We start from the raw sequence: 23,052 nt of genomic DNA, 5'->3' as shown, positions 1-23,052 counted from the left end.
AGAAACCTCTCCTGCTTCTTTCCTTACAGCTGTTATGCAATAAAGATTCGTGTTAGTGACTGGGATGGAGAGTTTACAAACCTAGGAGAGACTGGATAAAACAAACTATATAAAAATATTTCTGATTTATATGTACCCATAAACATAGATAATTTTACATAAATGCATAAAAATTTAATTTCTAATTAAAAACATGTTTTGTTTTGTTTTGTTTTTTTTTAACATAGCTTTTCCCTCCCCTAGAGGTTATACCTTCATATTCTTCTTTATCTCATATGGTCCTAGACAGACATATAAGTATATATTTAAATTCTGTTAAGAATATTTGTCACATAAAAATGAGATATCACATACATTATATCTGAATCTTGCTTTCTGTGCAGTAATACCATGTGGAAGGCCCTCTGAGGCATTTGGTATAATTCTTTTTAATGGCTGCCTGATAGTCTGTGGGACCAGCAGTACCCTAATTTATCTTATTCACCTTTCATTATTCTGCTGCGAATGCTACAATAATCATCTCTGTATTTGTACTTATGTTCTGCTGTTTTCATTACAGGCATACTTCGTTTTACTGTGCTTCACTTTATTGTGCTTCTCAAACTGAAGACCTTCAACCAGCAGAAAGATTGACTCACTGAAGACTGAGATGATGGTTAGCATGTTTTAGCAATGAAGTATTTTGTAATTAAGGTATGTACATTTTTAGACATAATGCTGATGTATACTTAACAGACTACAGTATACTGTAAACACGGTTTTTATATGCACTGGGAAACCGAAAAATTCCTCTGTCATTGAGTCCTGTGAACTCAAGCTGTCTTCATCTAGCTAGGCTCTTAGCTTTGACTTTTCAACTCATGGAGTGCAGTAGGTTCTACTTAGATTCCCCTCCCGAGTACGCTGTAGACTGGAGACTCTGATAATAAACTATAGTTCACTTCATTTGTTTCCTATTTCTCAGCTCACTGTCCTTTGTTGCCTGACAGTCAGTGTCTTGAAACTCATTGATTTATATATTTTTTGTTGTTCCAGGTAGAAGGATACACCTCATCTCTGCTAATGCATCATGGATGAAACTGAAAGTCTGGATGGGAGGGTCCCACCAAGTTTAGCAGTCCTGACTGATGCTGACTGAGATCTGCCCTTAGGTGAAAAGTTATAACAATAGGAAACTCATTCAGGGTGGTTCCCTTTTGCCACCTGCAGATGCCACTCCAGTTTCTGCTTGTTTTTGGTGTTCCTCCAGTCCTTTTAGGTACTTGTTTTAAATTTTTTTCCAGAGTTTATAGAGTATTATTGGCATAAGTCTAATAAAAGGGAGACTGCCATTACCAAAAGCAGAAGGACAATATTTGAATTATTTTTCCTCCAAATCTGCAACGTCACTGTTATTAGTTCCTCTCTGGAATTTTGGTTTGGTTTTATCTCCATATGTACATTAGCATATTGTTTTATAGTCTCTACCTAATAATTTCACCCTTGGGAGTACCAGTGAATCTCTGTTACTTGTTATTTGTACTGGTTCTTGTTTATGGTGTATTTTTTCATTTTCTATTAGGAATTATTTTTTGAAAAATCATTTATAAGAACAATTTGAGTTGTAGAATGTTATCTTCCTTAAGGTAGAATTTTCTTTTTATATGACAGCTTTCTACTGAGACATAATTCACCTACCATACATTCACTTATTTAAAGTGTGCAATTCAATGTTTTTTAGTATATTTACAATCAATTTTAGGACATTTCTCTAGAATGAGCTCTTGTTTCTTTCTGCCAAGTGCCTGAAGAGATTAGTAATCTGGAATCAATTTAGTCCAATTTGGGGATTTAACATTTTCTGGGTTACTCAGATGCCTTACACCAGAGCTTCAGTCCATGTAAAAAGTGCTTCCTTCTGGTTTATTCTGTCTTCTAGGGTATGGAACCATCACAAAGGTAGGGTAGTTTTTATGGGTGCCATCTTCTGTAGTTCCTGGATTCCATTTTATTCCCCTAGTGTCACATATGGGTCAAAAGGAATCCCAAATGTCGAGCCTCTTCTCTGGATTTGTCTTCTTCTAGATGTTTATCTGGTACTACCTCGTCATCTTTTTAGCTCTTTGATGTTTTTAGAAAGATGATTTTTTACTTTGCCCTGACTTTTCAGCTGTCTTCACCAGGAAGGCTGCTCTGAATTAGCTATCTGCCATTACCAGGAGAGGATATCTCTTCATCAGTTTAAGTATGTTCATGAAAATAACACAGGTGAGCTTTGCTTTTTCTATCAAACTGACACTCTGTTTTTCAAAAGAGAAAAGTCAATCCCAGAATATTCAATATGACTGTTTTATTCTCCTTTATGTTAGTTATTTTCTTTCTTCTTTTCCTTTTTTCTAATGTGATTCAACATTCCCTATATTAGGTTGGAGATTTTAATGTAGTTTTTTTTTTTTTCTTTAGTGGTTATCTTCATTTGTTTGCATGACTGGATTCATATGACTCTACACTTACTTGAAAACAATATACCATTATTTCCCTAACCAAGTGTGGTATGTAGAATTCTAAGATGGTCCCCAAGATTCTTGCTTGTTGGTATACAGACCTTGTACAACCTCCTTCCCTTGAGTGTGGTCAAGACTTGTGAATATGACATAGTAGTCATCCCTTGATTGGGTAACATTATGTGAAATTCTGTTGTAGCAGAGTGGAGAGAAATTTTCCTGCTGGCTGAGAAGTAAGTTGCCAGAGGGTCATGTGGCTAGAATATGAGGGCAGCCTAAAGGAGCTGAGGGTGATCCCTGGCCAACAGCCGGCAGGAAAACAAGGTCTTAGTCCCACAACTGCAAGAACTGAATAAGGCCGACCACCAGTGAGCTTAGTCGAGGCTCCTGTGCCACAGATGAGATCACGGCACCAGCTGACACCTTGATTTTAGCCTGGTAAGACCCTAAGCAGAAGACTCTGCTAATCTATAACTGAATTCTTAACTCATGAAAACTGTCAAGATAATATATTTGTGGTGTTCTAAGCCATTAAATTTGTGGTAATCTGTCAATAGAAAACTGATAAGACATTCTTGTTTCTTTCAACAAGGTGTACTATTTCTTCTCTACAGTAGGATGAAATCTTCCACTTTTTGCTTTTTTTCCTCTTTAGTCCTACATTTTCTACTATGTGGACCCCTGGAACATTTTTTGTATTAATTGTTAGGGCTTCTGTAACCAAGTCCCACAAACTGAGTGGCTTCAACAGAAAAAAATTGTTGTCTCGTGGTTCTGGAGGCCATAAGTCCTAGATCAAAGTGTTGGCAGAGTTGGTTCTTTTTGAGGGCTGTGGGGAAGAATCTGTTCCATGGCTCTCCCCTAGTTTCTGTGGTTTACTTGAAACTTTTAGTTTTCCTTAGTGTGTTGAATTACCACCCCATCTCTGCCTTCATCTTCAAATAGCATTCTTCCTATGTCTCCGAATTTTCTTTCTAACCCATTACACTCTTACTTTTTGCCTCTCTCCTTTCTTTTAGGTTTAACTAAGACAGAATAGTATGTTTTGAAATTTTCCTTGTACTAGGTCCTCTTTTTTATATATATCCTTATGTAAAAGTTATACAACTTTTAAAAGTTATACATTCCTAGACATTATATTTTTTTGTTTTTGCTGTTCCAATTGAGTATTTCCCACTGCCTTGTCTTCCAGATCACTGAATCAGTCCTCTGCTTCATCTAACCTGCTGTTGATTCCCTCTAATGTATTCTTCATCTCAGTTGTATTGTATTCTCCATTTCTGACTGGTTTTTTTTTTTTATGATTTCTATCTCTTTGTTGAAGTTCTCAATAAGGCCATCTATTCTTCCCCTAAGTTCATTGAGCATCCTTATAACCAGTGTTTTCAACTCTGCATCTAGTAGATTGCTTGTCTGTATTTCATTTAATTCTTTTCCTGGAGCTTTGTCCTATTCTTTCATTTGGGACATGTTTGTCTCCTCATTTTGGCTGACTCCCTGTGTTTGTTTCTATATATTAAGTAGATCTGCTAAGTCTTTGGGTCTTGGCAAAGTGGCCTTACATAGTAGGTGTCCTTTGGGGCTCAGTGGCACAGTCACCCGGGTCACCCAAGCAAGGTGTTCCAGGGGTGTCCCTTGTGTGTGTCCTCCTGTTGTAGTTGAGCCTTGATTACTAATGGCATGTCTATGGACAGAGGTGACCCTCAGGCTGACTGGCTCTGAGGGCCGCCTGTGACTACAGCGGAAGAGCTTTAGTGCAGGGGCTGACTCTATGGAGCACGAGTCACTTTTGCGTAGCTCTGGTGCCAGCTAAGTCCACCACTCGCGTGTGTCATTTGTGGAGCTGGCTGGGTGGTACTCTGGTGTGGTCTGAAACTGGACACTGGGTGTGTTGGTTCTAGAGTCTCTTGGGAGTGGAGCCGGTGCCAAGGTCAGCTGCTCTTGTGTTGAATGTGGAGGAATTTGGGAGAGGCTACACTTGAACCAAAGCTTGCTGCCACCTGTGCCAGGCTTGAGACCCTTTAGTGGGCATCATGATGTGAGCTGAAGCCAACCACCACATGTGCCAGACTTGTGGCTGCTTAGTTGAAGCTATGTTCCAAGCCAAGACTAGGTGCCACTAGGCCAGGCTTGGGGCTATCTGATGGGAGTTACAATGCAAGCTTATCCAGGTCTCCACTTATACAGGGCTTAGGGCCACTTAGCAAGAGGTACAGGGCACAATAAGGCCAGCCGCTGCTTCTCTGGGGTTTGTGGATCCTTGAGAGATTTTAGGCAAGTCTGCAGTGTGAGCCGCAGTAAGCGCCTTGGGTGGGGCGGGGTCTCAGAGAATCACTAGGGCAGAGCAAACAGCGTTAGCCAAGTTAACAGAGACTCAGATTTGGTGCCCATTTGTGCGGGCTGGCTGTGTGAAGAGAGGGTTCAATGAAGGAATGATGGTGCCTACCAGCATTTCCATCCCAGGAGAAAGCTGCTCTGATCCCTGCCCTTCCAGTCCCGAAGCTAGTCAATTTAGTTCCTCTCATAAGTCCCTGGTACTTTCTGAGCTGCTGTCCCAGTGCTGGGGCTTAGAGTGAGTGAGTTGTGAGCAAGAAAGGCCCTACATGGGTCCCTCAAGAGGACAGCCTGGGTCTCCAGCAGCCTGCATCTCACTTGGAGGTAAAATCCCTGCTGATTTTCACAGCCAGATGTCATGGGGACTCCTTTTTCCTGCACTGGTGCCCTGGGCTGGGGAGCCTGGTGTGAGGCTGTGACACCTTGCTCCTCAGAGGGGACCTCCACAGCCAAGATATCCCCCCCAATTTTTAATCACCACACATGGGTGTGGGACTAGCCTGTTCCGCATTTCGACCCCTCTTACTAGTCTCGCCAAGTCTTTACATCCTTATAGACTTCTGTTCAGCTAGTCTTTGGGTGGTTCTCAATGGCTGTTCTCTAGTTTAGTTGTTATTCTGAGGTGGGGGGAGGAGGCGAGTAGTGTTTACCAACTCTGCCATCTTGACCTGAGTCAATACACACAAACTCTCTTTCATTAAGAGATTCACTAATCCCTTGTTTTCCTTCTTTATGTATCCACATTTAGAGATCACCATTCAGTTTCGTTGTTTTTTTTTTTTGTTGTTTAAAGTATTTATGTTCCTGAAGTTTTATACACACTTTAATAATTGTCTTCTGATAATCTGAGAGTTGTGTTTGATCTGCATATCCAGGACACTTGATTTTCACTCCTTCTCTATCAGAAACCTGTATATACTTTTTCTAGTTTCCACTGTTACAGGTGAAAAGTCTGATTATTATTACTTCAAGAGTATAATTTATCTTTGCGTAGAAACTTTTCCACATCATGTAATGCCTATGTATTTGTTTTCTCATGAATCAATTTGAGTCTAGGAAAGCCCTTTCAATCTGCAGAGAAATATTTTTATAAGTGTTATTTATTGCCTTTCCATTTTTTCTTTTTCTCTTTACTGGGTACCTATAATTTCAACGGAAGGTCTTTTGGATTTATTTTCTATTTTCTTACCCTACCACCTTTTCCCTCATAATTTCCTCTTTCACATTTATGTGTCTGTGTTTTTAGATATTTCTTGCACTTGATTTTTCCAACTACAAAATAACTCAGGTCTCAATGTTTATACTCTTCAATTCCTTTAGTCAGTTGTTTAATTCAGAATCTTTACTTTTTTTCCATAAGAAGTCTTTGTGCTATCTTAAATGTCCTTAAGTGTTATTCTTCTTTTTATTGAGGGTTTAATCTGTGTCCTTTAGTAGTTTTATTTCTCTGGTTGTATAATCTGATACTTCTTCCAGACTGCTGAGTCTCCAGAATATAGTCATTATTTTTCTATTTAGGCTTAATGAGATGTAGGTCTAGCTACTGGACTATCACAGAAGCATGAACCCAGCAAGTGCCAGAAGGCCAAGTGGTTTTTATCCCCATGAATATGCAGGACGATGTGGTCTCTACTGCTAGCTCAGTCCTTTGCTGAGGCCTATTGAAATCATCTCTGGTATCTAGTCTATCTCTACTCTTCCAGCCTTAAGAGCAGGGAAGACTCAGTCTGCTTACTTACCTTCTTTGTCTTTTAGGAGTCAGCAGTCCCCGGCACACATATGAAGTCAATGTGACCTTTTTCCTACCCTTGAGAATTCCACACATCTCAGTGGCAGCTTTTCCCAGGGGCCATCATTTTCTAGTCTTAGCTGCTGGACTCCTCCTACTCTTGTTCAACAGCTTGTCCAACTGAAGGAGAAAGGCTTGCAATGGTTCTCTCTGCCAAGGCTTCAATGAACCCCAAGGCCTTAGCACTGGAGATACAAGTTGCCTACTCAATATTCATCCTCCCTTTCTTTCTTAAACTCCAATTCAGTTTGAGGAGGCAATCAATACTGCACAGCTAAACATACCTCCTCAGATTCCCTTTCAGCTATGGGTAACCTTTTGACTCTGTTCTGGCCAATGGCTGTTGGGAGGAGCTTCTGAGAAAACTATTGTTTTCTTGATAAAAGGGAAAGATTCTGCCAAGAGACAGTTTTTTGTTTGTTTTTGCCCTTTACTCTTCTTTTTCCTATCTGGAACATAGACTTGAAGTTTGGGGATGGAGCCTAAATTCCTCAGCCATGAGGATGAAAACCATACCCAAAGGCTGGTGGTATACCAGGAAGCCAGAGGGAGACTTTATCATAGACTTTCTCAAAGAGCTACACTAGCCCAGTTCCAGATTTCTTGTTATGAGAAAATAAACACCTATTTAGTTTAGACATTGTAACTGGGTCTCTGCAGCCAAATACAATTCTCACTGAATAAGTCTTTACTTGTTTTAGTTGCTCAAAGTTTTTAGTAGCCATTTGAATTATTGGCCATTTCAATTAGAAGTGGCAAAGAGCCTGGAGGAAGGAAGCTGCATTCAGACTGCCGTGCTCTCAGAAACCTCTTGATACTGAAATGTTTTGTGAAGTTTAATCTGTAACATTCATCCACTTACCAAGTATTCATTCAGTGTGCCAAGCACTAAAGTAGGTGCTAGAAACAAAGATCCCAATCCTGGCATTTTCTTCATAAAAATTTACTAGAGGCTGTTTTTACTTTACTCCCAACAGTCCTGAGAAGCCATGCATGGGAAGGGTTTGAGGGAACATTTTACAGGCTGATTTCTAACTCAAAGCAGAAGTTCCCCCAGGTACCTTCTTCTGTATCATCCTCCAGGTCTGCCAGAGTTGGTGCATTAGGAAGTGAGTACATGGAAGACTGGTTGAGCTGAGTCAGTTTTGTGATGCTGTTAATTGCCATGCTGCCCAAAGGAATAGTATGCTCTACGGGAACATTAAAAAGGAAAATTACATGGAGTAACAGCCTAGTTACCACGGTCATCAGTAGGACTTCTGCTTAAGTGACCTAAGCCCAGCTATTGTTTGATTCCAGGGCTGAGGAATCTGATGGAAAGTGGAGGGAAGAGAATCAATGCACAACATGTTCTAAAGCATTAAACTTTCATGTGAAAAAAGCAACGGGGACCATGGGTGAAGAGTCCTCACTACATGTGTTAGGGCAGGGTATCAAAAAAAATTTAAAAAAGGGTTGCTCAAAAGGAACTGGGAGATCTAGGATAGCGGCCCTGATTAAGTCCTTTGATGAGCAAAGGACTTAAAAACGTTTTTGCTCCTCTTTCCTTGCATGAAGGGTTATACTTTCCAAAGGAGTAACAGCTTTGATTATATAACTGACCCCTTCTACTCTTCTTGTTATAAGCTTTCACGATGGAAAGTATCTCTCCCTCTACTTCATATTTCCTTATTCAGTGCAGAGAACCTGGCAGACTGCTTGCTTGAATCCAGTCTTCTGTGATGAGGGTATAAATAAAAAACAAGTAGAGTGTACATTTTCTTTATCTATTATACAGAATCCTTGTAATATAGGGTGGTGGACATAGGATGGCACACAAAGACTTAGACATCTGACTGCTAAAAAACTAGAATGGCTGAGGCAATAAAACAGCCGGTATATAGATCAGGGGACATCTAAGAAGACCACTAAAGAGGTAAACACCAGAAGCTGCCTCTGCTAGCTTTTCTGTTACTGATTTCAGCTATCCAGTAAGGAATAGGTATGGTAATGGACATATAGATAGGAAGATGGGTTGGGAGGATTAAAATGGAAAAGTATTGTAGTAATGAAGAGGGACTCATTCATAAAACCTTCATGGAATGTTTCTTTTCTGAGACAGGCTTGTGAAGGGGCTAGCATATCTGTGACGTGGGCAAAGGAGACTCTGACAGTCAGTCTAGTCTCTGTCTACTCTCTGTTGCTACAAACTCCAAAGGCATGGCCATGCTACAAAGGAGGGTTCTCATATTGGTGACAAGAATGGTTTCTAGGTCACTGGAGGAAATGACTCTAAGCTAAAAGTTCATGTTAAATGCTCAGTAGTAAGCTATAAAAAGTGCCTCTGCTCATCTGTGAGAAACAGGACAGCTTTGTTAACACCAAAAAAAGGGAAACTCAGGAGGCAGAAGCAAAGGAGGGGAGAAGTCGGTTCTCCAGATTTACTGTGCAACAGAAGTTACTACATTCTCACAAACAGCATGGAGAGGTACAGGGTGCTTCCCAAGGACCAAAGTAGGTCTGCGGATGTGGCTGGAGTCTGAAGGCAATAAAGGCCTCCTGGAGATAGGGAAGTCTGTGCCAAGAATGTGCTGGACTCCAGTGGCTAGACCAGGATTTCCTAGCCTCTGTCTACATAGTACCTGAAACTCTGACATGCACCAAGTGGTGAGCTCCTACATCTGCAACACAAAAGCCTGTCCTAGACATATTTAATACTAAAGATAACTGCCCGCAAACCGAGGTGGTTGGTGACTTAGGCTGAGAATCTGTGAAGGAGAGAAGGAAAGGCTCTGTCTGGTCTGAGGGTCAGAGCCCTGGAGTCTTCACTATACTGGGAATGAAGGAAGGAGCCCCTCTTATCACCACTATCGGCCGTCACTGCAGTGCACCCTGAGGACACTGCTCTGAGGTAGAGTCCTCAGAGGCTTTAAGTTTGAGGTGGCTCAGGATTTTTGTGTAGTGAACATTTTTTTCCTCTACCTCATTCTAATAGGAGGCCTCTAAATTGAGCTTCCAGTTAAGTACTTGGCTGGACTCTGGCACAGGCAGGGGCGGGTGTGTGTGTGAAGCAGTGATACTGTTAGCTCTGGTCACAGCTTCCGGAAATTGTACTTTTAAAGAACCTAGGAAAACCATCCAGATTCAAAGACTCAAAAGTTGTGAAGGCCCTCAGAGTTGTCTCATCTAACCTTTCAGGCAGGGAAAGGTACACCTACAGCAAAGGGGCTGACTCACCATCTAGCTTCACACTCCATGTCATGTGGAAGCCATTGGTCATCAAGTAAAAATTCTTCACATCCTCAGGTAGCACACAGTTGTTCTTCTAGAATCACAAAGTAGCTGAGTGTTAGGTCAGGGCTGGGAAAGAGGGCACAGGGCTATGCCTCAAAGCAACTGGGACACTGCTGTGTTTCAGATACCCTGAATAGGAAGACTGTGATAATTATCTACAAACTCTATTAAAGAGTTCATGGTCAGAATGGCAACATAGGAGGCTCCTCAACTTACCTCCTCCCACTGACCCCCAAATCCACAGCTACATATTTAATAATTTCCTCTGAGAGAAATCCAGAAGCTAGCTGACTGACTCCTACATATCAGGCAAACAAGAAGAAATTCAGGTTGAAATGGATAGGAAAACTTGGTCACAATCTCACCATAAAATATACCCTTGGCAGAGTGACACACACCTGGAAAGAAACTCACAACTCCCAAATTCTCCTTGAGGAGCAGTTTAGACCCCACATCTGGCATCCCAACTTTTAAGACTTTCACCTGAGAGATGAATCCCCCAAAACATCTAGCTTTAAAACCCAACGGGACTTGGGTCTAAGAGACTCACAAGGCTATAGTGGACTAAGAGACAATTCTTAACGGGCTCACATGGACTCGTCGTGGTTATCCTTCCAGTGCCCAGTGCAGAGCAGACTGAAATCATACATCTGATAATGGGTTGTTAATATCCAAGATATATAAAGAACTCATACAACTCAATAGAAAATAAACAATATGATTAAAAAATGAACAGAAGAAGACGTTTTTCCAAAGAACTTATACAAATGGCCAACAGGTACATAAAAAAATGCTCAACATCACTAATAATCAGGGAAATGCAAATCACAACCACAATGAGCTATCACCTCATACCTGTTAGAATGTCTATTATCAAAAGGACAAGAAATAACAAGCGGTGGTGAGGACGTAGAGAAAAGGGAACACTGGTGCACTGTTGGTGGAAATGTAAATTGGTGCAGCCACGATGGAAAACATTATGAAAGTTCCTCAAAAATTAAAACTAGAACTACCATAGGATGCAGCAATTCCACTTCTGGGTATTTATCTGAAGTAAATCAAATCACTATCTTGAAAAGATACCTATACTTTATGTTCACTGCATCATTATTTACAATAGCCAAGATGTGGAAACAACCTAAATATCCTTTGATGGATGAATGTATAAAATGTGGTACATACATGCAACAGAATATTTAGCCATAAAAAAAGAAGGAAATCCTGCCATTTGCGGCAGTACGTATGGACCTTGAGGGCATTATGCTACATGAAATAAGTCAGAGAAAGACAAATCTGTATGATCTCGCTTATATATGGAATCTAAAAAAAGAAAAACCAAACTCATAGATACAGAAAACAGATTGGTTGTTGCCAGGGGTGGCGGTGGGGGTGGGGGCAAAATGGGTGAAAGTGGTCAAAAGGTACAAACTTCCAGTCATAAAATATGTCCTGGGGATGTAAAGTACAGCATGGTGACTGTAGTTAACAATACTATATTGTGTATTTCAAAGTCGCTAAGAAAACATCTTAAAAGTCCTCATCACAGGAAAAATAATTTATAACTGGCGATGGATATTAACTTACTGTGGTAGTCATTTCACAATACATACATACATCAAATCGTTATGCTGTGTACCTAAAACTAATACCATGTTATATGTCAATTATATCTCAATAAAAAATAAACAAAAAGTCTAGTAGGCACTGGGTATGCAAATCAGAGGTCACCAGTTTGATTTCTATTTGCCTCACCTGATAAGGCAGAGTAGGTGTCTGCTCTATTGTGATAAAGCCTCAGTGGAGAGCTAGCTGGAAAAGGGGCTGCTCAAGGAAATAAGCTGAGGAGCAGTCTTAGAGGAACATGGTGAGAGAGGAGGTCTTAGGCAAAGTTTGGATGATGATGGAGCAAGGCAATCACAACCAAAACTTCAGACTCATGCTCTTAAATTATTTTCTGAAACAAATTTTTGGATAAATGAAAACATCTTAAAAGTAAGAGTATATACTTCTAGAGCATTTAATGCTATAAACCTAATAGTTCTAAAAGTTCTTAGAAAATAAAAAAGTACAATAGAATAAAAACATATATTTCATATGAAGAGCAAATCATCCAAACTTACAATGGAAAGAAATAGCTTAGCATCCTTTCAGGAGGTATTAGGAGCATGCCCTAAGTTCTAAGTAACACATGTGTGCACATGCCTGATGAGCCTTCTCTAGCCAATCAAATCTTTGGAGAGAGGATGAGTTCTCAAATTCCTTTCCTGGGCCTCTTAGAATGACTTCTTGTCATGTTTATATAGGTAGAGGGGCAATATGTTAAGTCCATCCTCACTTTTGGTATATTGGACACTTTTGAGATGTGATATTGAACAATGCTATGTCAAGTTTGCTTTAGGTCATAGTCAATCAGTTCCACGTACCCAAGGTATGGGGAAGTGAGAGTACAGCAGGATGATCTGAGTTTACTTCCCAATTCTGCCCACTAGCTGAGTGACTGGGTATTGCTTAAACTCTGTGAATCCAGGTTCAAGAATAATCTCTATGACTGAGTCTACAAAACACTAGAGGTGGGAAGGGGCGAGAGCATGGCAGAAGGAGAGAAGACTGGGTAATTATTATGATTTTAGGGCACAATATCTTCAAGAACTACAGGTGAGAAGCAAATTTCACGCTTGCAGATGATTTTAAGCAGTGTTTTTATATTACTAAATAGACGACAGTTGTCATTTTAATCAAACAGGTTTTTCATTTTCTTGATCTAAGAACTAAAATATGCTTTCTGGTCAGTTTTTGTTTTACCTCTCTTCACTATCTAGTTCCCAATATCACAGAAGTATAACTTAAAGGATTCTCTGACTCCTTGGGCTAACATATTTTCCTACTCTATTTGGAGTTTAGGGCTTGCTCCTAGTGCTTCCTGTATGGCACATCATCTGTTTTCAGAAAGAAAACGTGTGCACGCAGAATCCCTTTCTCCCACCCTTAGACACTAGCACAGGAAGCCTACAGGTATCTGTGTTCTGACAAAATCTTTGCTTCTTCTGTCACCCCAAAGGCCAGCACCCACTATGAGATTTTAGTCACTAGTGCCATCTAGTGGTGGAGACAAGGAAACTGTCTATCAGCCTTTCTTGACCTGGATTCCATGAGATCTCAGCTGAGAAGGGCTGGTGGCATTGTTCATCTCTGAAAATTCAGTAGTGATTATAACATTTATTATGGTATCAACTTCAGTGAAGAAAAAAAAAATTGGTATTATTTTATACTAGTATTTTAAAAAATACTTGGAATTCATAAAAATAGGGGAAAAAAATCAGTGAAATCTAATATTTAATACATTTCAAATACTAATATGAACATACAAAATGTCAAGTAAACCAAGCTCATAAAAAATATTAAGCCTGCATTGTCATTTTCATATAAATCACTGGTGGCTCTGGCTCTGCTGCTTCCTTGCCATAGACCTTACTGCTTGACAGCCAGGACTATGGCTGGTCCTGCAGTGCTCTCGTCCCTTCCTTCTGAGTGGGGTTCTCAGGGTACCACTTTTAGGTGGCTCCTCTGCCCTGGTGAATTACTGGGTTATGCCATTTTAATCTCTCTCCTGGCCAATCTGGAAACAGACTGCTCTTCGCCAGGAAGCAATCTGCCCACTTCAAAGGGCTTCTCCCTGCCCAGTTCATGCTCAGTCTTTATTGAGGGCATGGGGGGAATGAAAAAGAAAAGGAAGACGGCAACTTGCAGAGAGTGAATGGAAGAAGGTAAAAGGACTGGAGAGAGCATTTACAGAGAAAGTCAGGAAGGGAGAATATTGCTTACCAGTGTTTAAAATAAGTATGGCATTGACATGATGTTACAATCTGTGTATCCCGATGATGATTCTGTCATATAATTCCCAATTTTCAGTATTGTTTTTCCTTCTCCTGAGGAGGCTATCTACAAAAGTTTCTCTAAACTAGAAAGAGTCCACCACAAGCTGTGTTACCTTCCTCAGTTGACGGACTTAAACCACTCTGATGTTTTGGGATCAGCTTGATTCCAAAAAGGCCTCCCGAACACTGCCTTGAGGGAGGGGCTAGGAGTCATCCACTGTGCCTTCTGCTCACCCTACTTCTGGGAATCTTGTATCTGCTGTCCCTCCTTTTCAGACCACTTCACCAGGCAAGGGCAGCGGGCAGCAGATGTGGGATCAGGCTAGCAAAGGGGCTACACCATGGAAATTAATAGGTGCTTGTCCATGCTGGGCAGGCTCTCCATGAGGCCATCTGCAATCACAGCCAAAGGAAGGGTTGCCCACGATGCCCATCAATAAGGAGCATGAAAACCTCACTGGAAATGTGACACAACGGGGAAAATGCATCTATGGAAACTCTTCTTGGGAAAGGCAGCCCTGGTAGTGGAAGGAAAACCAGAATGGGCTGTGGATGGGAGGGGTTAGACCGCCCCCACCAGGAGAATTCTCAAATATATTCTCATACTCCCTCCTCAGGTGAGGGGAAAGATCTGGTTAACTAGAACCTTTTATCTTGGTGAGTGGGATATGAAAGTTTGGGGACAGGGCTGAGTTGCTTAAGACTCAGAGGAGAGGCAGCATACTCTTCCTCAAATCCTTCCTCCCCACAACCATTGGTCTCCCTCTAAAAATGCATGATGAAAAAAAATATAAATATATGCCTGTCTGGGGCACCACGTGTCTTGGTGAAGCTCTGTATTTGGCAGACATCGGCCAAGACAACACAACAATACCTCCAGGCTTAACTAGTCACCAGGATTGTACAATTGGGGATTTTGGTGGGGGCAGCCTTTGTACCTATAGCCTCCTTGCTTCAGAGACAGTGGCTGTGGTAGCCTCACTGTCCAGATTGAAATTAAGGATTGCTTATGAAAATGAAGCTGAGTAACCTTGGAAAAGTTCTACACTCTTTCTGATCTTTGTGTTTATCTAATTCACTCATTCATCCAACATTTATTAAGTGTCTGTTATAGAATAAATACCAGGCTAGGCACTAAAAACAGGAATGAGAAAAGGTACAGAGGAGTCTGTGGCAGACACATAGGCTGCTTATTCAAATCCACCTTTCTCTTCTTCCTCCTGGACAGAACTCTCAACGGCTTGGCTGCCAAGGGCAAGAGTGTCAAGGTGTTGCCCTCCATCAGAGGGGCAGTCTGGCAGAGTAAAAATTCAGGCTCTGCCACTCGGTAGCTATGTAGCCCGAGACAAATTCCTTAGCCTCTCTGAGCCTCAGTTTCTTCATATAAAACACAGAGATATCAATATTTCCTTGCAGGATTCTTATGAGGATTAAATGAAAAAGCTTATGTGTTATGTGTTAGCAGGCACTCATTATATGGCAGAGTAACTTCTTGTGCCTTAGTCAAATCCATTTGCTGCTACTTAACCACAATGATTTTTCCAAAACGGAAATCTAATATCCAAGTTTCCCACTTAAAACATTTCAATGCCTCCCCTTTGCTCCCAAGATAAAGAACAAACTCCTGATGATCTAAGAAGTTTTATATTTCCTGGTCTTTGTCAACCTCTTTCCCTTGCTATCCTGTGCTCCGGCCACATGAACCTTCTTTATGCTCCTGGAAAATGTAATCTTTCCTATCTCGAAGCTTTCACACAGGTTGAAAGCCCCTTCTTCCCAGATCTCATCTACCTGGTTAACAACTTCTCAAACTTCTTTGGGAAAAACATTTCCTACCCTCCAGACTAGGTAAGGCCTCCCAACAATGCTCTTTTGCAGTCTGCTTTGTAATTATTCTTGCAATGATTTATACTAAGTCTTAGTAAGGTCAAGCAGTAAGAAACTGGGCCCTTTTTGATTATCACTGATTCCCCAGGACTGAACAACAAACACAATGCCTGGTCCATTTTAAAGGCTTAAAACTTTTGCTGAATAAATGAATGAAAGTTTAGAGGGTAGGGAAGCACTGGCTATTAATCTAGTTAGTACTTCTCTGCCACACTTAACCATGTTCTGCCCAGCATGCTTATTAACTTTTAATTTTTCCTTTCCTTGCTGGATTTTTAGTTTTTAGTAAACAACTTTGAATGTTCCACTGCCTCCATAGGATAGGCTCAGAGGAGGTGCTCTACGCCGGGAAAATGGTATGGAATGGAAGAGAGTGTTAAGTGGCCTAAACGGGAATGGAGAGAAGGGTGAACTCTACATTGAAGGCAGTTTGGCTTGAGGTAAGAGTAGGTTTCCTGCCCTAATTGTCCCTTCTTGGGGGCATTTAAGTTGACCTCTCTTTGTTGGAAGGAGAGGACTGAACAGGGCAACACTTACTTGTTCCCATGAAGAAATCATATGACGTTCAGCAGGTGCCTTTTCTAAGATGGTCACTTCTGTCACACCCGGGGATGATTCTGAAAGAAGAAATAGGGCATCTGTAGAGCTGCAATTGACCGATTCTCACACATTTCTACAACAGAGGTTGACCAATGGTTGATGGCTGCTCTAGGAATATCAGATTCCTCTGAGGAGCATTTATTACCCATGATAAAAGCAGGGAAGAACTGGTTGTTCCTTCAAAGGCACTCAGTCCTATAACCTAGGACCTAGTAGTCTACCTCATAAAAAGGACATTACCAGAATGCCACCTATATTCAGTCACTGCTCAGTCATTCAGCTTGTTGAACAAAAATCAGAGATTCTAATTCCTACTGATTTTACACTGAACTTCTCAGTGAGCTAAGTCTATACACTTACGACATAATGAAAAGGAGTAACAAACAGCACCTCATTAACTTTTAAAAAACATAAAACTTACTTGGTAATTCTTCTTCTAAATGAAACCCATCTTCTACTTTGAGGTCCAGGATTTAGAAGCTAGGCTAACATGAAAAATGGTCACTGTAGATGTAATTAAGATTAAGTTATGCTGGAGTAGGGTGGACCCCTAATCCACTTTGACTGGCGTCCTCATAAAAGGAATAATATGTGAAGAGATATGCATGGCCACATGAAGATGGAAGACTGGAATGATCCATCTATAAGACAAGGATCACCAAGCAAACAGCCAGAGGTGAGGATCCTTCTCCTCCAGGTTTCAGTATAAGCATGGCCCTGCCTTGGTTTCAGACTTTTGGCTTTCCAAACCATGTGAGAATAAATTCCTGTAGTTTTAAGCCACCCAGTTTGTGCTACTTTTCACGGCATCCTTATTATATAGTCGTCCACCTTTTCTCTGCGTGATATTGTGTACATTGTTCTGTTTTGGGCCATGATCACTGCAAGTCTAGATGCTATCAAAGCCATAAAATCTCCCTGTTCTGATCTATCCTCAGCATAACAGCAGAGGATCTTCCCCATACCTACACTTGTTTCCTATCAGATCTTATTCAGTTCTCCTTTTGGTCTGGAAGATAGGGCCCTTATTATACCTGTTAGAGTTTTATCTTCTACCCCATTGTCCAAACCCTCTGTTCCAGTTGTGTCAGTTTATTCATTGTCTCCTTTCCTCTATCTCCCAAAAATCGAATCTGTACTAATCTTTGATCATGTAAGAAATATACACACTCAAGCACATCCATGTTTTCCTCCATCTACCCAAGTCCTACCCATATTTTAGGGCCATACTAAAAGTTCCACCTTTCCACCTCCTTCCATTTCAGATGACTCTAGCTCACAGTGATCACTTTTCCCAATATCCTATCCCACTGCATACTGGGTCGGGGCCACATATGTTTACACTTACTTATTTTTTATTTTGAACTATATATTGGTTATTTTTTATGAGAGTCCTAGGCATACTGTAAACAGGGAATATATTGAAATAAAGCTTTTAAATCTCCAGGAATAAGGCAAAGACTTCTAGTTTGAAGTGGTTCACAATTCTATAATTATGCCTGTACCCTTTCTATGCATTATAAAGGTTCCTCCGAGATGTCAAAAAACCTTAATCTTGGGGTGTAGCAACAGCCGAGTTGAGGAGCTAAGAATTCTGGACTCCTCCTATTCTAGTCTTGCTTTATGCATTCACTAGTTGTATGACCTTAGATGAATCTTCACTTCCCTTTGCATTCAGTAAGGCAAGATTTATAACAATACTTCTCTTAATAAAGGAAGCAGAGGAAACAGAAATGACGGTACTTTGGAAAAGCAAAATATCCTATACATACAATTTTTCTCCTGCCTTCTGCTTGGTGTTCTTTCTAAGATACTGGGAAGCATAGTAGTGTGGTAGAAAAACACTATGAGCTTTAAGCCTGGGGTGAGTCCTTGCTATGCCTCTGGTTGGTTAGGGTGGAAGACCCTGTCTGTCCCTTTAGGGGTGGTCCCATTTGGAACTGTTCAACCAAAGCTAAGATAGTGAATGACAAATATTATTATTCACATTTTACAACAAAGACATTGAGGCTGAGAGGTTAAGCCACAAAGCCAATTCTCTGATGCCTAATATGGGTCTAGTTGAGGAATGAAGTGTTTATGTGCAAAAGTCATTGCATCCCAATTGGCATAGCCCTTTAGAACAATTATCCTATGCAAATGCAGAGTCTAACTTTAATCAGTTTTGGCAACCTAGCACTCCACCTGCAGTTGGACAGAAGAAGACAGCATTCTTTGCCAACACCCATCTGGTTGCATCCTGATGTCCTCCGAGTGCACCCACAGGGGCATCTAGTGTCGGGGGTTGCAAGAGGACACATACACATAATGTAAATGCCTGACATTAAGCTTTTGATTGCCGAGGCATCATTTCAGATACATTCATCTCGAATAAACAAATTGCCAGCTGTATGACACAGCTACTAGCTAAACAACTTGATAAGGAACCAGGTCACCAAAACCCATAAAGTTCCCTTTTAGAAAGCCCTGGGTAACCTGGATAACTGACTGCTTGAATGATCCTCCATCCCCCGTTTCCTTTCCTGTGCCCTAATTCCCATTCTTATGTTTTAAATTTGCCAATAAAGACTGAATCGTAAAAACCCTTGCCACCCCACTCTCAGACCCTAATAAAGGCAAGTTCTCATTTTTATCCTTCCCTTTTCCCTTCCTCCCTTCTTTCCCACCTCTCCCTGCCCTTCCCTCTTCTTGCCTAACTGCCCTGACTAGACTCTTCAGTACAATGTTAAATATAAGCGATAAGAGGAGAATTCTTATTGTACAGAAAAGAGTGAAGATAGCAGTCTTGACACAGCAATCTTTAGGAACGCCAGCTGGTAAGGCTGGCTCTTGGCTGGCATCTGGGAACTTAGATTTCAGGAAGGTTCCCACCATTCCCTGGTAAAAATGGCTCACTGTGCCTAACTGTTAGTACAAACAATAGCGTTTATGCTGAATATCTGCTTTCCTTCTGGGAGTTTGGAATATACCAGGTAGATACTAGGTAGCAGATACCTAAGTGACTGATTTCCAATAAAAGGTCTGGGCTCCTATGAGCAGGTGAGCTTCCCTAGCAGACACTGAACATATGTTGTCACATGTTTGCTGGAAGAATCAAGTGTGTTTCATAGGATTCCAAACTGAGAGGACTCTTGAAAACTTGCACTTAGTTTCCTTGACTTCTCTACATGCACCTTTCCCTTTGCTGTAAGTCACTGCACGACTACCTCCCAAGTTCTATAATCTTCCCAGCGAGCCATTGAACCTGGCGTGATCTTGGAGAATCTCCAAAACATTTGTCTTGTTCCTAATTTTAATGAGAAAGCATCCAAATTTCCACCATTAAGTGTAGTGTCAGCTGTATGTTTTCATAGAGCCCTTTATCAGGTTAAGGAAGTGATTTCCATTCTATATCTTCTTTCTAATTTGTTGAATTTCTTTTTTTAATCACAAAAAGGTGTTGGACTTTGTGCTTTCTCTGCATTTGTTGACATGATTATGTGATTTCTGTCCTTGATTCTATTAACAAGGTGCATTACATTAATTGATTTTCATATGTTAAACAAACTGTAAATTCCTAGGCTAAATCACATTTGGTATATAATCCTTTTTTAATGTTGCTGAATTTGGTTTGATAGTTATTTCGTTGAGGATTTTTAAATGTTTGGTTTTCGATAGAAATGTTGTAGTTGAGGAGTTATTTCATTTCTTTTAGGAATGGGATTTTGGGAGTTTGCTTACCACATACCCATAGCTGACTTCAGCAACCTTGACTTTTAAAAAATCCTCTTAACATATTATCTTTTCAAAATAAAAAAAAAAGTGAAAAAAATAATTGATTTTCAATTTGTGATTATTAACTTGAAATTATGATGATTTGATTAAATTTCTAAAGAGAATGTTTTATAGGAGGCTAGATTCACTATACGTTTAATTATCAAAGTTGTTTAATTCCTTAGGTAGATTTTGCCTTTTAGTGTTGTCAGTTTGCCAAAGAAATGCTTAATAGATAGGATATAGTAAAAGTATAAATGAAATTTAAAATGTTTACAGTCATTTAATTATTTAGGTCTTTATATTTAACTGACAGCTTAAGGGAAATTTAATTGTCTTGACACTTGAGTAGATTAAACATTAAACAAAAGAAAATAAATTATTTATAGAAAAATTCCTAGATTTATAAAGAGGGAAATGAAGTATGCCTGTGGAATAGCAAGACCTGCCTGACTAAATCCAGGAGTATAAGTACAGGGCAGAAGTTTGGATATGAATGAGGAGATAGGATATGGGTGGTCCTGATGATTAGATATCTCCTTGCCCTACTCCATAACTTCATTTCTAAAATTTATCACTTCTCCCAAACTCGTCATGGTGTCGCATGTTTCATTTACTGTTTTAGGCACAGGGAATTATAGGCGAGAACAAGACAAAGTTCCTATCATCGTGGACTTCTATTACAGAAAAGAGAGAAAATAAGAAGGCAACCAAATAAATACATAATTTCAAGTAGTGATAAAGCCATGAGGATAAAAAAAATGTGGGCTAAGGGTCATGGTACAGAAGCTGGGATTTTTAATTATAAATGTGATGGTAAACCATCAAAGCGTGCTATTAGGCCAGCTTAGTCTCCCTTTCTCCTTGGTTATCTGGCTAACTCCCATTTGTCTTGCAAAATCTAGGACAACCCCGTGGGTCACATTCCTTAACTCCCCAGATAAGGTCAATCACCAACTCATGTGTGCTGCTTCAGACCAATATATAGATTTCTGACGACCTTTCACACTTCTGGGGACCTAGTCTTTTGATTTTTTCCCACATAAATGTGTTTTTAATTTTCTAGCCCCGGAGTCTAACATAGAGATGGGTGCTAAGTAAAGGTACAATAAAAGAAAAAGACCCATTTAACAGTGCAAGGCTATACTGCTACACCGAAGCGCGTGGGCGTTGTTGCCGGGGAGGTCGGCCGCAGCATCCCCCCAGCTCTCTCTGTGGCCAGGGGACGGGCGTGGGCTTCAAGGATACTCCCTATACCAAGAATGCCTCTTGGGAAAGTCAACCTCCCAAATGTCAGGTGCCTGCTGTCTCTTTGTACGTTTCTGCCCGCCTTTACCAGGCCCTGCGGTGGGACCTCAGGTGGGAAGAACCTTTGGACTTCCCAGCTCTCCTTCTGAACACTCCCGGCAAACGTTCCCCTGGCCTAGTCACGCACCCCGCTCCCCCTCTCTCCCTTAACAACGGAAGTCTCAGCAGCATTGCCCACTGGCATTCAGTGTCCAGCGTCAGGCCGCTCGGTCCCGCAGCTGCCTTCTCCCCGGGTCACCGCCCCACTCACCCAGGATGCGGGTGATCCCCAGGGTCAGCTTCTCCAGGTGCGGCTTGCTACAGCCCACCAGCGGGGGCGGCGACTCCTCCTGCATAGCTCGCGTAGCCGCTCCGCGCGCCGCCCGGGCTGCGGCGGGGACCCGGCGGGGTAGCCCGGCGGGCCGCAGGGTTGGACACCGCCTCCGAGCCTCGGCCGTCGAGCTCACGGCATGCCGGGAGTTGTAGTGATCGGAGCCTGAGAACGAGGCGCGGCGGGGATGGCGGATCCAGGCTGGTTTGGGAGTAGTAGTTCCGTGGAGCTCTCCTTCCGCGGTCCGCGGCTGATCCTTCACACCATGCCACGGAAACACAGCGCCTCCTCCGCCCGGACCCTCCCGCCCCGCCGGGGACGGCCCTGCAAGCGGGGGCGGGCCTCTGCGCGGAGCGGCCAATGGGGACCGGAGCTGGAGGCCGGGGCGGAGCGGCCCCAGCGCGACGCCCCGAGTGGCGGTTGTTTCAAGATGGCGGACGCGGCGGGCCCCTCCCGCCCGGGCGCGGCGGCGTTCTGGACCCGGGACTGTATCCTTTGCCCGCCTGGCAGGGGGCGCTGGCGCCCTCTCCGGTGCGGCGAGCGGCGAGAGGGCGCGTGGGGGCTCAGCGAAAGGTAGAAGCTTGGGGCTAACACCGGGGGCAAGGCCGTCCCGTCCCGCAGCTGTCCAGGTGCCCGCCTTTTCTCCTTGCTTGGGATTTAGGTGGCAGAGTGCCTGATACTGTCTCCAGGATGAGGTTCCAGGTGTGGGGGCTCAGTACATGTTTCCCAGCCCTCTGTGGCAGTAAGCTCTGGAAAGATGGCCTACAGTCGTGGCCCAGGTTGGGGCTTGGAAGGACCCCCCAGCTCTTGGTGACCTCAGGCTGGCTGAGTCTGTGCGTAGTGAGCTGTTGGAGGAGAGAAGGATGTTGGATGGACCGGGAGCCTTTTTCTCTTGGCTTGGGAGTGTCCTTGGTCTGCTCTGTTTAGGAGGATGTCATCAAGATCTTATTGGACTTAAAAGGCCTATCAGTGATGATTTATTTTCATACCGAGATTTCTTTTGAGAAGTGTGGGGCTTGGTTTCACGGGATGTGGTTTGGTGGTGCTGGCTATGCCTGGATGTAGTGTTGATTTACATGTGGTTTGCAGGTCACCACTGGGAGAATTAAAGTTCTTGGACTGTTTGGGGTGGAAAAGCTGAGAGGTTTTACCCTTGTGGTACTCTTCCCAGTTCAGTATCTATGATATGTGTGACATAAGTGGTTCTTTCCCTGCGTTAGCTAGACTGTTCCAGCCTTAGGTTTGGTCCTGATAGTTTGCTTCATGTTTGTTAGAGTGTTACATGAGAGTAGGGTGTCTGCAGAGGCCGAGTGGTTTTGTTTGCTAGGATTGGTGATAACATTGTTTGAGGCATTGCTGTTAACTTTGTGTATTCTTTGCACATTCTGCTTAGCAACCAGTGAAACTTAGACTATTATATTAAAAATTCCCCTACAGAGT

At 42.0% G+C, this 23,052-nt stretch overlaps 2 protein-coding genes across 4 annotated transcripts in view; one reads left to right on the top strand and one right to left on the bottom strand.

Moving 5' to 3' along the window:
* Positions 1-21,932, bottom strand: part of TPGS2 (tubulin polyglutamylase complex subunit 2) — a 26,812-nt gene extending 4,880 nt beyond the window's left edge. The window contains exons 1-5 of one of the 3 annotated variants that reach the window (XM_023531536.1): positions 21,553-21,932; positions 16,179-16,258; positions 9,823-9,910; positions 7,668-7,796; positions 5,367-5,410 (exon numbers count right to left, since the gene is read on the bottom strand). In XM_023531536.1, the coding sequence (XP_023387304.1) occupies positions 5,382-5,410; positions 7,668-7,796; positions 9,823-9,910; positions 16,179-16,258; positions 21,553-21,637 (411 nt within the window). In that variant the 5' untranslated portion in view covers positions 21,638-21,932 and the 3' untranslated portion in view covers positions 5,367-5,381. Of the gene's footprint in view, positions 1-5,366; positions 5,411-7,667; positions 7,797-9,822; positions 9,911-16,178; positions 16,259-21,552 lie in introns of those variants that run through there. The other 2 variants (XM_011361420.2, XM_011361426.2) reach the window with 2 other exon arrangements.
* A 64-nt stretch (positions 21,933-21,996) lies between these two features.
* Positions 21,997-23,052, top strand: part of KIAA1328 (KIAA1328 ortholog) — a 238,183-nt gene continuing 237,127 nt past the window's right edge. Inside the window, exon 1 of the mRNA XM_023531545.1 lies at positions 21,997-22,100. Within this exon, the coding sequence (XP_023387313.1) occupies positions 22,043-22,100 (58 nt within the window). The 5' untranslated portion in view covers positions 21,997-22,042. The remainder of the gene's footprint in view (positions 22,101-23,052) is intronic.

Source organism: Pteropus vampyrus, unplaced genomic scaffold (genome assembly GCF_000151845.1).
Source record: "Pteropus vampyrus isolate Shadow unplaced genomic scaffold, Pvam_2.0 Scaffold3, whole genome shotgun sequence".
NCBI classification, from domain to species: Eukaryota; Metazoa; Chordata; class Mammalia; order Chiroptera; family Pteropodidae; genus Pteropus; species Pteropus vampyrus.
The sequence above is the reverse complement of the archived record's forward strand: the minus strand, read 5'-3'. Positions and strand labels throughout refer to the sequence as shown.